At 38.6% G+C, this 15,511-nt stretch overlaps 1 protein-coding gene across 1 annotated transcript in view; it reads left to right on the forward strand.

Moving 5' to 3' along the window:
* Window positions 1-1,412: 1,412 nt before the first annotated feature.
* The window catches only part of LOC307173973 (uncharacterized protein), a 30,999-nt gene continuing 16,900 nt past the window's right edge, over window positions 1,413-15,511 (forward strand). Inside the window, exons 1-6 of the mRNA XM_079897576.1 lie at window positions 1,413-2,041; window positions 5,327-5,422; window positions 5,571-5,801; window positions 5,879-5,901; window positions 5,983-6,101; window positions 9,826-10,338. Of these exons, the coding sequence (XP_079753702.1) occupies window positions 1,649-2,041; window positions 5,327-5,422; window positions 5,571-5,801; window positions 5,879-5,901; window positions 5,983-6,101; window positions 9,826-10,338 (1,375 nt within the window). The 5' untranslated portion in view covers window positions 1,413-1,648. The remainder of the gene's footprint in view (window positions 2,042-5,326; window positions 5,423-5,570; window positions 5,802-5,878; window positions 5,902-5,982; window positions 6,102-9,825; window positions 10,339-15,511) is intronic.

A 15,511-nucleotide genomic window follows, 5' to 3' on the forward strand; every position in this document is an offset into this window, starting at 1 on the left:
CGTTGCAGACATGTCTGTATCATACGTTTCAGCATCTATCCAAACGTACAAAAAAAGTATGTTTTCAATCTGTTGATAGGTTATAGACTTTCTACTGATATAAACTGTTTTTCACTTTAATTAGATAGTCCTAAAATGTATCTACTAACACTTGGTGGATAATGTCTATTAATAGTCTACTGATCATAAACAATTTATTTGTTGACAAAGCAACAGATCTAATCTTTAGTTGACTATATCAACAGATTATCTACAAATGGTTAAAACATTTTTAAAAACAGTTTTAAATCAGCTAAAATAATCATTAATTTGATGCACAAGAGACCCCTTGAGTAGGATATACAGTATCATATACTTCATATGCTGACATGACTGTTGACTTTTAACTGACAGATTGATCTTGAGTTGTTGGTACTCAATCTACAGAAAGTTAGTTGACAATTGAAAGTTAGTCGCCAATTGGTTAATAACCTGTTGCAAAATAATATTGACAGTCAACAGGCACTTTTTCGTAAAATCTGTAGATTAACACTTGAATTGTACCTTATAGTCTATAGGCAGTCAGTTGAACATATGTTACTTGTCTGTTGAAACAGTGTTGTTGAATGTCAACTGATGCACTGTTGACAAGCTACTGAATGGCTACTAATAACTAGTAAAGTCTCAACAAACGGACTATCAAAATAAAGTGTTACCAAAAAAAAAAAAATCCATTAAAAACAGATGTGAACCTCACTGCACAAATGATTATTTATATCCTATTTCGATCAGACAGACATCTAACAGTACAGTAATATAGTGAGTAGAAAAGAATGCAATAATGTAGCATATGTGTATAAATAAACAATGTGACTGAATGTATATTGATATTATATTTGTAAAGAAATGTCTTTATGCTAATAAAGCGAGTATATTTTTCATAATTAACAAAAAAAACTAAATAAGCATTAATAAAGGTGCTGACGAGTGATCCATGAGAGACAAACTTTTGTCTCATCTCCATTTCTCCTGTTTATTCAGGACTTTTAATCTGTTGATCTTTGTTTCTCCAAACACTGACAATCAGCAGATAAACAGAGGAGTGTTTACCACTGAAACTTCAGCATGAGAAGAAATCATTATATGAGAGAGGGAGCATGACAGACCCTGGAGAAACTCTGTGACGAATAAAGAAGAGCAATAAATAAAACACGTATAAGGGTTTTGAGATCTTTTATTTTTAATATTTGAGTATTTTTATGGTTCTTTTGTGTTTAATCCAAGAATTTAGCGTTATATCTTAATGTTTCAATGGAAGTTAATTTTGAATAGGCTTAGATTTTGTTAATTTTACCTAAAGAAATCCTGATGCTGTTCTTTGACCTGTTTCAACACACCTTGATCAGAAGCTCCACCCTCTTACAACACTAACCAGGAAGAGACGGACTTGTTATTTCTCTTTTCTGCCATACTGACTTTGTCTCAACAAAAGCAATAAAGAATCAGAGATCAGTGGAGTACGAGGGGAAAACTTTACAGAAGAATTTGAGAAGTTTGTTTCTGAAAAAGTTTGTTTCTGATCTTTGTGATTCTCATGGGGATTCAGTTTTGAAACAGTCGTTAAGAAAGTGAAAGTAAAGTTTAGATTGCTGGATCTCAAACAGTGAAAATGGCTTCAGCAGCTGAAGATGATTATATTTGTCCTGTGTGTCGTGAAATCTACAAGGCTCCTGTTATTTTATCCTGTAGTCACAGTTTCTGTAAAGAGTGTTTTCAACAGTTCTGGAGAACCAAGGGATCTCAGGAGTGTCCTGTCTGCAGGAGTAGATCAAACTATCATCCTCCAGTTAATCTTGCGTTAAAAAACTTGTGTGAGTCGTTCCTGAAGGAGAGAAATGAGAGGCGTTCATCAGGGTCTGAGGAGATCTGCAGTTTACACAGTGAGAAACTCAAACTCTTCTGTCTGGAGGACAAACAGCCTGTGTGTATCGTGTGCAGAGATTCAAAACAACATGACAATCATAAATTCAGACCCATCAGTGAAGTGGTTTCATCATATAAGGTAAGACAAATGTTTCTTGATTCACATGTAAAGAACCATAACGAGTCATGAACACAGATCGTTCCGGTTACTAACGTATCCTCAGTTCACTGAGATCATGAGCATTGCATCAGTAACTGACGCTTATGAGGAAAACTTTTTCCCTGAATACTGAAGCCTGATTGGTTCACGTCTCTGCACCTGCACAGACAAAGGGCTTTTCAGTAGCAAAACAGGACCGACTGCCTATTTAAGTCACACCGAAAGCCATTTTCTGAATTTTTCTACTGATGAGCGGCAGCGTCGACTTGTGTACAGTAGCACAACAAACTAGACAATACTCATTCCTGTTATCTCAGGGAACCAGGGTTACGTTAGTAACTGGAACATTCCCTTTCGATATTGTTCACTCGTAATTCAGGATGCGAACTCCCATCTGTCTCAGGGGGAGAAGGCTGCATCCACGAATATCATAAAAGTGTGCGAAGCAAGAGACAGTCAGAATGGTAGGACTGTAGGGTGGTAAGCCACCCCTTCGAATGTGAATCTCAAGAACTGTGATGAGGGGCTATTTGAATATTAAAGGATGAATCCTTCAGATCCACTGATAAAAATCAATCAGATCTGTGAGAGGATTTGTTTCAAAGTTAGCATTCTGAACGGCCGTCTTACCAGAGCACGGTTCAGACATCTCAAATCGAGGATGACCCTGAGGCCGCCATCCTTCTCTGGAACGAGGAAGAAGCGGCTGTAAAAGCCTGAGTCGCCCTTCGCTAGCAGAGCTTTGTGCTTCAGCTCGGAGGACGTGAGCGTCGATGTCCGAGACTAAAGTGTTAGTCACACTCCTGAAGCAGGGGAGCCTGTGAGAGCACTGGAGCGAGTAACTGTGTTTGAATATTTTTGCTCGAGGATCACCAAACTGGCCATGGCACGACCAATCGCTTGGGCCTTAGACTTAGTGGCGCGCAGGCCGCCGGGTCAAGACCAGTTTCATCCATGGTGCAGAGAAGGTTTGCCTGGTAGACTTGAAGGACCACTATTGTATGAGGGGCAGATCCAGCTTGACCACTCGCTGCATACTCTCTGTCCGCGAGGGCAGATCTAGTTCTGCACGGCTTAGAGGGATGGGCAGCTTTAGTCTTCCAGCCGAGGGCCGTGGGCGACGATCTCTCCCAGTGGCGGAAGCTTGGTGTATCCTTTTTCCTTTGCGTCGTCAACAAAGGTGAAGGCAGACGAAGAGGAATAGTGGACACGTGATGAGTAGGGAGCACATGACTTATTCAGTTCTTCGTGGACTTCTAGGAAGAATGGCCCAAGAATGGGGGGGGGGGGGTTGAGTCATCGGCAGAGTTCGCTCAATCTTCCGCTTCAGAGACATAGTGTCATCAAAGTCCTCCTCTGAGCCGCCAAATGAAACCATGGCACTCGCTCCAGATGAGGGAAGCAGGGAGCCCTGCAGGAGCAACACTCGTTTGAAATGTCTCTCAAATTTGCTCTTTTAAAGGGGTCAAATGACAGTTCTAAAAATAACTGTGTATTTGGTTTAATGCAAATGTTTACGTAGTTTTAGGTTAAAAAAAGTCATTGTAATATTATATTATTTTATTGTTGCTCCTCTATGCCCCGCCTTTCTGAAACACATCGATTTTGACAAAGCTCATCGTTCTGAAAAGCACAGAGTGCTCTGATTGGCCAGCGATCCAGTGCATTGTGATTGGCGCGAATACCTTAAGTGTGTGACAGAAATGTCACGCCCCTTACCATATTTGAAACATCAGCTCCCAAAGCAATAATGACAGGTGATAATGTCGGTACCGTACTAACTTATCAATTGGAGCTCGAATATGATCTGGAAAACGCAGAGGGCCAAGCTGATCGGGCTGAACTTTGCCAGCGCGACTGGACCAGAACGTATCAGATTGGCAAAGTTTTATTTCATCGGGGACATAATTACTGATTATAATGACTTATACCGTCTTTTTACGCGTCGCGCCGCGCTACTGGGGAGAACACTTTGTAAGCATAAAACCATGTCTGCATTTGTGATCGTACTCTATACTGCTCAAAACTCACGTTTGAATAGTCAGTAGCAAATTATTAAAATATGAAAACATACTTACAGGCTGTGTCTGAGTCAGAAGCGCCAGACTGTACTAGACTGTACTAGACACCAGACTGTACACTTTCTAAAATCAGCCGTTTTGCACAGCCGGCCTTGTACTCTCGCAGGTTCTGGAAACAGTCCTCCGAAAAATGCGCAGCACACAGTCGAATATTTTGGTTGTACTTTTCTGGAGCAGTGTTGTAAATAAAGCTTAACCAGTGTTTTTTAAATTTTGTCCTCTTTTGGAAGGCCAAACAAAGTAGTTTCACAGCGTCTCCATGACATGCTGGTGCCGGCGGCAACAATAATACAGCGAGAATAAAAGTTACACCTTCTTTCTTTGTGTATACATCTGGGCGGTGTTATGAAACTCTGCACACACACACTGACGTAGATTTGTGGCGCCGTGTTTGAATGAAGCGTTATAGGAAGGTGTTGCTGAGCCTTAACTTTTACAAAGAATATCTCTTTGGGTTTGAGACTTTGAGCTTTGTAACACTGCAGATCTTAAACAGCCACTAAAGAAAAACAAGAAATCGTATCATATGTCCACCTTTAATAACGATATTGTCTCCTGAAGAGTTGCTGGATAGCCGCAGGGGAAAAGCACAGAGCTGCAGGTGTCGAAGCGCCGTTAATCCGCTGCTTGAGGCTCGTTTCTTCTTCTCTTCGGAGACAGCGAGGAGATGATCTTCACACTTGAAGGAGAAAACTTTTGATGAAAATAGTTTTCAGCGGAACTTAAATATGCAGTCGGCCCCGTCAGTTTAAGCGGGCTGAAAAGCCATTTGTCTGTACAGGCGCACAGACGTGAACCAATCAGGCTTCAGTATTCAGTGTTGATCTGATTGAACAGGACTGCAGTGATCAGGACTGGTTGTGTTTAGTCCAGCTGAACTACATTATAAATGCAGTTTCATAGATCTGAATAATTACTAACTACGGGGACAAATACATTTTCACGCCGGCCCAGTTGGTATTGGATAACTTTTTTGTTTCAATAAATAACATTGACATTTACAAACTGTACTTTGTGTTTACTCAGATTGCAATTTCTGAATCAATTTAGTATGAGATGTACACAAAAACAAAAGAAATCAGGATGGGGGCAAATACTTTTTCACTGCATTATATGATCATATCACTGTATTCTCTTCTCTTCAATGTAATCTGGAGTTTTATGTATTTTTGTTCAATTCTAGGAGGAGCTCAATACAGCACTGAAGTCCTTACAAGAGAAACTTAAACGCAATGAAGAAATGAAAGCAGAGTTTGAGAAAACAGTTCAACACATCAAGGTGAGGAAACAGAAACAAGAGTCATTTTCATTACAGCTGTTGGATCACTATATACAGTTATGATTTGATATAATGGATTCCAGTTTATCTTGGATATTAATGATGTGTGTCGATTGAGATGATTGAAGTGAATGTGATGTGATTTCAGTCTCAAGCTGAGCACACAGAGCGTCAGATTAAACAGCAGTTTGAGAAGCTTCATCAGTTTCTCAGAGATGAAGAAGAAGCTACAGTCACTGCACTGAGGGAGGAAGAGGAGCAGAAGAAGCAGAGGATGAAGGAGAAGCTGGCGGAGATGAACACACACATCTCAGCTCTTTCACACACAATCAAAGACATGGAGGAGATGATGAAAGCCAATGACGTCTGCTTTCTGAAGGTCTGATTTCAGATCATTGGTTGATTGATTGATGATTGATTGAGTTCTTGATGATAAATGGTGTGTTTGTTCTGCAGGAGTTTCCAGTCTCAATGGAAAGGTGAGTGATCTGCTCCTGCCTCTGGTCTCTCTGGTTCTGATCCAAAGCCACTGCAGTTCTGACTCCTGAATGTTCTTCCAGAGTCCAGAGCTCACAGCCGGATCCACAGATGGCTTCTGGAGCTTTGATTCATGTGCCACGATACTTGGGCAACCTGCCGTTCAGAGTCTGGAAGAAGATGCAGGACATCGTCCAAAACAGTGAGTCTGACAGCAGGATATATATATATATATATATATATATATATATATATATATATATATATATATATATATATATATTAGAGGTGGGCATAGATTAATTTTTTTAATCTAGATTAATCTAGATTAATTTTGAAATTAATCTAGATTAATCTAGATTAAAATGGCTCATTTGAATTCTGACGAAGGCATTCAGAATATGTGTGCTACCCAAATAATGACTATAAAAGTAAGTCTTTGAGAACGGGTTTCTCAAGCCAGGTGACGCATTAGACCAGGGGCTCATCTCCTGTTTCTAAAATGCATCACAAACTGCTTGAGAAAGCTGTTCTACTCATAGACTTTAAAAGGTTACTACTGTACTGTTACCGTCCGTAGGCAACATTAGGTAGGCCTATGTTATTATCAACTACTATAGGCTATCAATTAGGGATGGGCAATATGGCCTAAAATCCATATTGTGATATACATTGCAGCCTCTTGCGATAACGATATATATTATAATAAAACCATTTCAGAACAGGTTACACAGACCCTGCTAAACAACTGCTAAATGTTTTTTTTTTCTTTTTTTTTAAAGGGTGTATGTAGTTTTGAGAACATATATTGTGCAAAACTGTAAGTATACAACATCATTTTGCAAATAAATAAAATGTAAGTACACTAGCTGCAGAGACTTAAGTAGGTCTAATGTTTATTATGGCTTGGAGCTTATGAAACCCCAAATTTAAAATTAGAATATTGTCTAACTGATGTCTTTTCAGTTAAAAAGAAACACAACAACGATTCTTAAAATCGGGCGCAGACAGAGATTATGTGCTACACCACTAAGATATATTGGGAATAATACGCGCGCGCTGGTATTCAGTGATATGTTTCATTTTGAATTTGAGGTGGTAGAACGGATTAGTCGTGTGTTAACTTACCGAACTGTGACCCCACACACTCTGTCTATATAGTTTGCTGCTGCTCGTCGGACGGCTTAAATCCGAACCAAGTCCAAATAATGGATGTTGCACGGATCTTTTTCACCAGCTTTCACTTTCAGCCGTGTTTACTTAAGATGATGACGAATATGATGCGTTGCAGCCGGGTGTTCCTCGCGGCCGCGGGTAGATTGCGTCATCATAGCTTGTGTAGTACAGAGCCAGCTCCCACCCAACTTTGAGAATAGATTAACGGCGATATTTTTTTTATCGCGCGATAAGAGTCTCGCGTTAACGCAGCATGTTAACGCCGATAACGGCCCACCACTAATATATATATATATATATATATATATATATATATATATATATATATATATATATATTTCTCAATCATTCTTTCAAGAAGAGAAAACAGCCTGTCCATCCTCTCCTGTGCTCTCCTCGCCTCTGCAGTCCCATGTCTTCTCTTATCAAGTCCAAAAACTCGTCCTCTCTGTCTTGCCTTCTTCGTGGTGCTCGTGCTGATGCTGATGCTGCTGCCCCTGGCTCCTCCTCACCGTGGGCACCCACTGCTGAACTCGGCCCTGGTGTGTCCTCAGGGATTGATGAGGACAGGGGGGCTGGTGCAATGCCTCTGTCCCAACACCTCATCCATGAGGACAAACCAGGGCCAAGTTTCAGCATTGGGTTTCCCACTCACACCCTCATCTGTCCCAGGACACTTGCAATCCTAAGGCAAAGCAAATTAACCATGGCTTGTTAAAATCATATTCATATTCAGAAATCATATTTATGAATGCACAAATTTGGTTAAAACCTTTGTAGACATAGCTTGCATGACAGCACTACAAAAACACATAAAAGTGAAACCCCATTGCCTTATCTAATCTACTGCTTTTCTTATTGTTGTGGGCTTTATAGGGTGAGTGATATTTCTTATTTACACAAGTTAGACAGACTAGTGCAAATATTACAATAAAATTTAATTTAATTTATTTAGTTAATTTATTTTTTTAATTGCAATTTAATAAATTGAGTTGTCTGCTCCTTGCTCCCTGAAACAATTATTAAACTAATATTAGCACAAGTTTTGCCTCAAACTACCTGACAAATGAAGCCACGCAATGGTGACGAAGGAGTTAAGTTTATAAGAAAGAAAAACTTGTGGCTTTTAACTCTGGTTTCGCTAGCTATATGAGTAAATGAAAACATATTACTTACATTTAAATGTGAATTTGCCGTCCACCACCGAACTCTCAGTCGTCATTTTTTTTTTAATAAAAATGCTGTCGTCACCGGCGCGCGATGACTTATGGGGTAGGATAGGCCACTAAGGATCCGTTTTTGTATCCTTCCTTTCACGGGGAAACGAAGGGTGCATTTGGCGTCGCTTTAGCCTTTGTCGCGCCGCGATGATGCAACCGGCCATCAAATACGGCCTTTGGAGGATGCAGAATTGAATTGGGACAGCCTTCATCGCGCCGCGGTGACGCAATCAGCCTTCAAATGCGACCTCCGAAGTGTGCAGCCTTTGAATTTGAATCCTTTGTCACGCCACTGTGACGTTTCGTCGCGCCGCTGTGACGCAATTGGCCTTCAAATACGGCCTTCGGAGGATGCAGCACATTGGGACACAGCTAGAGAATCTGACTGCAGGAGATCTGAGCTGGAAATGATGGATGGGTGGAGAGTTAGAGGCTCTTCATGACAGAGATAGATAAATGTGTGAGTGGTGCTTGCAGTGGCAAAACTCTGAACTAGGCAGATGTTAACACAATTAGCATTTACTAACATGATGCCAACACATTTATCATGTTGTTAACATGATTAGCATGTTCTTAGCTTGATGCTAACATGTTTAACAATTTGCAAACATCCTTTTAACAAAATGCTAACAATATTAGCATGTTGCTAGCATGATGCTAACACAATCAACATGTTTCTTGCATGTTGTGAGCATGGTGCTAACATGATTAGCATGCTGCTACTGCGTTTTAGTTAGCAGTGTTGACAAGTTTTAACACGTAGCTAATTGCTATTAGCATGTAGCTATTCTGCTAGCATGTGTAGCATGATGGAAATCCTGTTTGCTAGCATTAGTCAAAGGAGCCAACCACCATGCCTCTACGATGTTCTGGTGCAGAGATATAGGTCTTGCTGAACAGTTGCTAGGGTACTCTGTTTAGTTGCTAGGGAGTGGCTTGGCAGCTGCCAATGATGTTACTTCAAAGGCTGCTTGCCAGTATGAATGATATAAACCAACCGCAACTCCTCTATGACATTCAGATTAGAAGATATCCCTCTTTAGATTTGGGTTGCTAGGGTGCTCGACAATGGTTGCTAGGGCGTGGCTAGGAAGTGTTGAAGGTGATTCATGATTGTAAGTCAAACACAACAGACAGTCATAATAAATTAATTTAAAACAAAACACAGACTATAAGAGCCAATAAAATGAAGATGATCAGATGCTGAAGATCAGACACACACTTACAGTTCTTCATCTACAGCATAAATCTCAACAGATCTCATTGATTTATTGTTATTTAACTTTCCCAAAGTATCAGTTTCTCTTGATGGACACAAATGTCTGAATCTCATATTTAATGTTAGTTGATGCCGTTAAACGCTGATGATAAAAACGAGTGTGAAACTAATAACAGCACTGACAGTGATCAGAGGAAAATGTGTTTGATCAACAGGACGAGTGTCATAATTCATAATAATCTGTGTTGGGTTCACTCTTGATCATTATATGAAGATCAGAATAAAAGCATCTGTTGATTGTGTCTCATCAGCTCCTGTGATTCTGGATCCAAACACTGCAGATCCACGTCTCGTCCTGTCTGATGATCTGACCAGTGTGAGATACAGCGAGAACTATCAACCTGTTCCTTATAATCCAGAGAGATTTGACTGGTATCTCTGTGTTCTGGGTTCAGAGGGTTTTAACTCAGGAACACACTGCTGGGATGTGGAGGTTAAAGAGAGTTCAGTCTGGAGACTTGGAGTAACTACAGCATCAAACCAGAGGAAGGGACGTGATTTCTTCAACACTGATGTCTGGAGTGTGCAGTATAATGTGCTGTATAATCTGCTCAGACGGGCTTTAGGTTCTGGTTTTCTTGTTAAACAGGAGCTTGATCGTGTGAGAGTGAATCTGGACTATGACGGAGGAACGGTGTCGTTCTCTGATCCTGTAACTAACACACATCTACACACATTCACAACCACCTTCACTCACACACTCTTTCCATTCTTCCGGTGTTGTTCTTCTGGCTCTCTGAGGATCTTACCGGTCAATAGTCAGTAAACGTCACTCCTGTAGATCTGGATCTTCCTGCTTTCATCATGTTTCCAATATTTACTCCATATCACATGAGTAAGAGTGCTGTTGATCTGAATATCAGTACGGTGGCTGTGATTGGGCCGTGATGATCACATGACTGATATCCAGCACTACAGCAACACTCAGATCAATAAACAAGAAGTTTTCATTTATATTCCACTTCACACAATTAGACCGATTAGAGACCGTTTCAGCATTCATGTTTTCAGGATGATTGACATTTACCCGATTATTTCAGTCAATGTGTTTATTAATTTCTAACTTTTTTGCATCATAATTATATATGATTATATATCTTATTTTTTTCTTGTATTACATCAAATCACTGAAGCAGTAAATTCTGCACATTCTCGGTGTTTGTTCAACATGAGACTAAATGAATAATTATTTCAGTTATAGAGGAGAAATGATCATTTGTTCATTGGAATAAATGGATGTAAAAGGTTCTTGCTGATAATCTTGTGTTTTAAATAAATAAATAATATGTGATTATGTGATTTAATGCTCAGAGTGAAAGATTAAATGTTTGGGATGATAATTAGGGTTTAAGTCGTGGAAACAATACTTTACAGACGTAACATGTTTATTTTACCTTTCTTTCTGCCTTTATTGGAAACTCCTTCAGTCTTCCTTCGTTTGACAGACGCACATCTGTAGTTTTGACGAGCGGCAGAGATTTTCAAGGCGCTGTTTTCCTCATCCATTTCAAACAACATGTTATTATATATTATTAAATTGTATTAAAAATATATATTTTTATTAACAAGTGTCATGATTTTTTGTACTTCGTTATAAAGGCTATTTAGATCAATACTTGATCCAGCAATATTCAGAAATGAGATTATAAAAAACAGACAAAATTACAAAAATAAGGAAGAATGATGTTTGAGAGGTAACGTATTATTCTTACCAATAGTGATAAAATAATTTAATATACTATTTAATTATATTAATATTATGAACCTTTTTAACGGGATCAACAATTACAGCTTCTGTCATGTGACACCATATTTATTTGCTTTAATAAAAAGTGTTTCCAAACTAGTTTTTCGCAACATCTGAAATTAAATGGAAAAAGATTTGATGATCGATAATTGTCATTTCCATGTCGGTAAACATTTTGATGCACTAAACCTTTTTTCACAAACAATCTTTACTGGAAACATAAATCTAATATTCGATGTAAATCCACTTTGACACTTTAGTCGACTCACCAGATAATAAGCACAATAATTATTCCATCTATGTATTTTTTCTAACATATTGTCTTAAATTAGCTAGATGGCAGTTTGATCTGTGAAGTATTTCAGCATTCCAGTATTACAGATATTAGTGGCTAAAACGACTGTACATTTTAAGGATTAAATGTTAAAACGGCTTTCCACAGAATGGACTAAAGAGTTCCTGACCAACGGATAACTTCCGGGCTGCAGATTTCACCCTTATGTATATATTTATATATATATATATCAACTTCCTCTTCATGTTTCTCTTTGAATGTTCGGAGGCTACGGGACTTAAACAAGCGGAAAGGTTTGTAAATTTGTAAAAAAAGGTTTTGTTTTGTAAATTCCATTTTTCAAGGAATGGGTGGATCAAAATATTATTTTTGTTTCTGATTTATTCAGTGCTCGAGGAGACCTTCTTTCTTTTTCTGAGTTTATGTCTCTGAAAGATGCTGTAATTTCAGTAAGAGATTTTAATAAGGTGACTAAAAGTATTCCTGTCAGTTTGAGAACCTTGATTAAAGCACATTTAAGATACGACTGTTTAAACAATTATATTCCTACTTCTAATCAGTGGTGTTAATGTGACACTCACAAAAATAGGTTTTGTTGAGATTATTATCTTTTGCTTTCTTTCCTTTTATTACAAATTAAATACTACTGAGAGAATACACAGAAGTGCGCTATGACATGCTGTTTCACAGAACGGACACAAGGTGGCAGTACCTTCAGCCGCGCCACTCTGGAACCCTTAGCGAGGCGCGGAGGAGGACAAGCTCATTATCCGGCTGAGTGGAAAAAGCATAGATATCTTATAAAGGCTAGATGTCTTAAGACGGAGTCACTTCCGGCATCACCGGCAGCCATCTTAACACAGGGAAGCTTTAAGAATTAAGGTGAGTGATCAGCACGCACACAAATCCTCTTATCTCGCTGAAATCTTGACGGATTTACAAACAATTTGGTTTCTTACAAGCGTTATTAACGTGGCTATAATTCCGAATGCTTGAACATGTATGTTATAATTATTCATATGTATGCAGTGTCATAGCTACATCTCTGACGTTTATAACAAACCAAACCGTTTGAAAATCGGTAGAAAATTGAGCAAGTTATGGTTATTTAAAAGTACATGCACCATGTTACGAGTGAGCGAGCACACTGTGGTAAGATGGCCGCCGTGTGCGGACATCGACCTCCATTGGCCAGCAGCGCGCACGAGACATCTAGCCTTTATATGATATCTATGGGAAAAAGAGCAACTGTTGTCCCGCGTCATCAATATAACTGTGTAATATTTTCAATATTTCCAGAGCACTTCGACCAGGATTCTCAGCATATATCTGCTAGCGGACCCCTGGCCGGGACCCATTACATTAATGTTTTAGATAAAAATGCAACAACTTCTTTATTAGAAATGCTCTTTCTTCAACTCCAAGAACCCTCCCTAAAGCTCGATCTATATGGAGGATCTGTTATCCAAACTCTGATTTGAATAACTTATGGACTTTTCCTCACAAACTTTTTAACCCTAATAAAATTAAAGAACTCCATTTCAAAATCGTTCATAGATATTACCCTTGTTATGTATTTTAGAGCAGGTTTTCTGAGAATGTTTCTTCTTTATGTTCAATATTGAAGAAGAATCAGTTCTACATTTGTATGATCAGTGCCCATTCTCTGACTCTTTCTGGCCAGAAGTTCCCTTGTTAGTTTTCTGCTGATGTTACAAATTGTTAAACATTTTTTGTCAGATTTTCATTGTAAGGATGTTAATTTTGATTATACTGTATTATTACTTTGTCTTCTGGGTAAGTTTCATCTTCACAAAGCCAGAACCATTCAATGTAATCCTGATTCTCCTCTGATTTGATTATGTGTATTGATTATGTAATTGGCATGATACATTTACCTGGCTAATAATAAATGGTTACAAATGGATTTATTCTGATTTACTGTGAAATGATTAACTCTAGTAGATTACGTTAAGTCCATTACACCACAGTTCTGCGCTCAGGTTAGTAAGCGGACTGGAATCCAGCTTGGGTGGAGCAGAAGAGCACACCGACTGAAGCTTTAGAGATCCGACTAACACATCGGCATTAGTCAATGTATACTTAGACTGTAGAGGCTAATAATGGGTTTTCTGTTTAGAACGACAGAGTGTTGTTAGACCAATCTAAATAGGGTGAGCCTCAACCACTGATTATTGTATAGTATTAGTCTAACTAAGTGTACAACGGAAATCACAGCATGATTATACAGAGTTACCATTAGTAGGAGTTACAGTAAGTTGGTCAGCTTGGTTCTATGGTAAGGGTCATGACCTCTGGTTAGATATAATCTTACCTTAATTAAGTGTGTTCAGATTTATGGGGACTGAATCATATATTCTAGAATGAGCAAAGTGGAGTACGGCCATCTAGGATATTAGTCTATCGCCTCTGTCTAATGGCCGAGACTGACGAGCTTGTGATTATGAGATCGTATACCCGGCCGGTGTGAGACTCGAAGTGTTACTGGAATCCGGATGAACGGGTGTAATTTCAATAAAGCGGTAAATAGAATAATCAAACATTCACCTAAATTTAATGATTAACAAACATCAAGTAAACCTTTTTATTTTTGGAGTCAGATGAAACAAAGAGGTAATTAAATTAATTAGCTGAACGCTGTAAAGACAGTAACACACAGTAAACCTTCATCCGCTTATCAGAAACTGGCGTTGGACTGATTGGGCAGGGCCTTATAAAGTGGTGACCCCGACGTGATCTCGCAACTCAGGCGTCTCTTCAGGGGAAAATATTGGGATTTTTCAACCAACAAAAGTTTTGATCTTCTTCTCTTCCTTCAGCTTTTGTGGTAAGTCATTTCTTTTTGTCTTTTTAGAAGTGTTGAAGGAAAAACAGACGCACCCCATATAAACACATTTATAGAATGGGTCGGTAATACCCAGTTAGTCCGGAGACCTCAGAAACCCGGTAAAGCTTGAGAATTAGACACAAACACATGTCAGGGACATGATAGCGGCAGCCTAGATGAGGTAAAGGAGGAGAGAAGTTGTGCAGCCATAAGAAATAAATAAGGGGTTACAGAGCAACCCTGACCAACTCCTCTTGACACTTGAAATCTAGGCGAGGTTCCTGATTCAAGGTTAATGGAATAGTTGCATTATTATAAAGAGTTCTTATAAATTTGCAGAATGGGTCACCAAACCCAAGCTTTTGGAGAGATAGAAAAATAAACTTGTGTTCGAGAGAGTAAAAAGCTTTGTAAAAATTTACAAAAAGAATAAAAAGTCATTATCAACTAATTCACTTTAGTCTAATAAATCTATAAAAAGTCTGATATTGTTTGCTATGTGTGTTTTTGGCATGAATCCAGATTGAGTCTGTGTTTAATGACTGAAAGAAAAGGAAGGCTGAAGAAAAGTTCTCAAAAATTACTACAAAAAGAGGCAATTTCCTTAGAATTATCTGTCAAAATGCCATTAAGTTGCTGTGAACTAATAGTAAGATTCCTAGAGATGTGTTTTTCCATTTTTAAGAAATAATCAGAGCTCTGTTCTCCTTGTTCTAGCCGTTTCCTTCTCGAACGAACACAGGAGCCTTCAGCTTTGTGTTTATAAATACTGTTTAATTTAGATTGGAGCTCTGCAAGTTCTGTTAGGCCAGTTTCTGATAAGCCTTCAAGTGTTATGATCTTTGATATAACCTTCTCCTCTTCATACTCTGTTTTATTTTGTTTTATTTTGAAGATTCTGCTCCATTTATTTTTTTGATTGTAATAAGATATAATATTTAAGTTGTTATGCAGCATATCGCTGATTATAAAATGTATCTGTAAAAATATGTATTTCTTTATTATTCTAACAGTAACCATGCTGGTTAGGCTAATATTTAATTCATA

The sequence above is a fragment of the Squalius cephalus genome (genome assembly GCF_949319135.1).
Source record: "Squalius cephalus genome assembly, chromosome: 16".
Classification (NCBI taxonomy): domain Eukaryota; kingdom Metazoa; phylum Chordata; class Actinopteri; order Cypriniformes; family Leuciscidae; genus Squalius; species Squalius cephalus.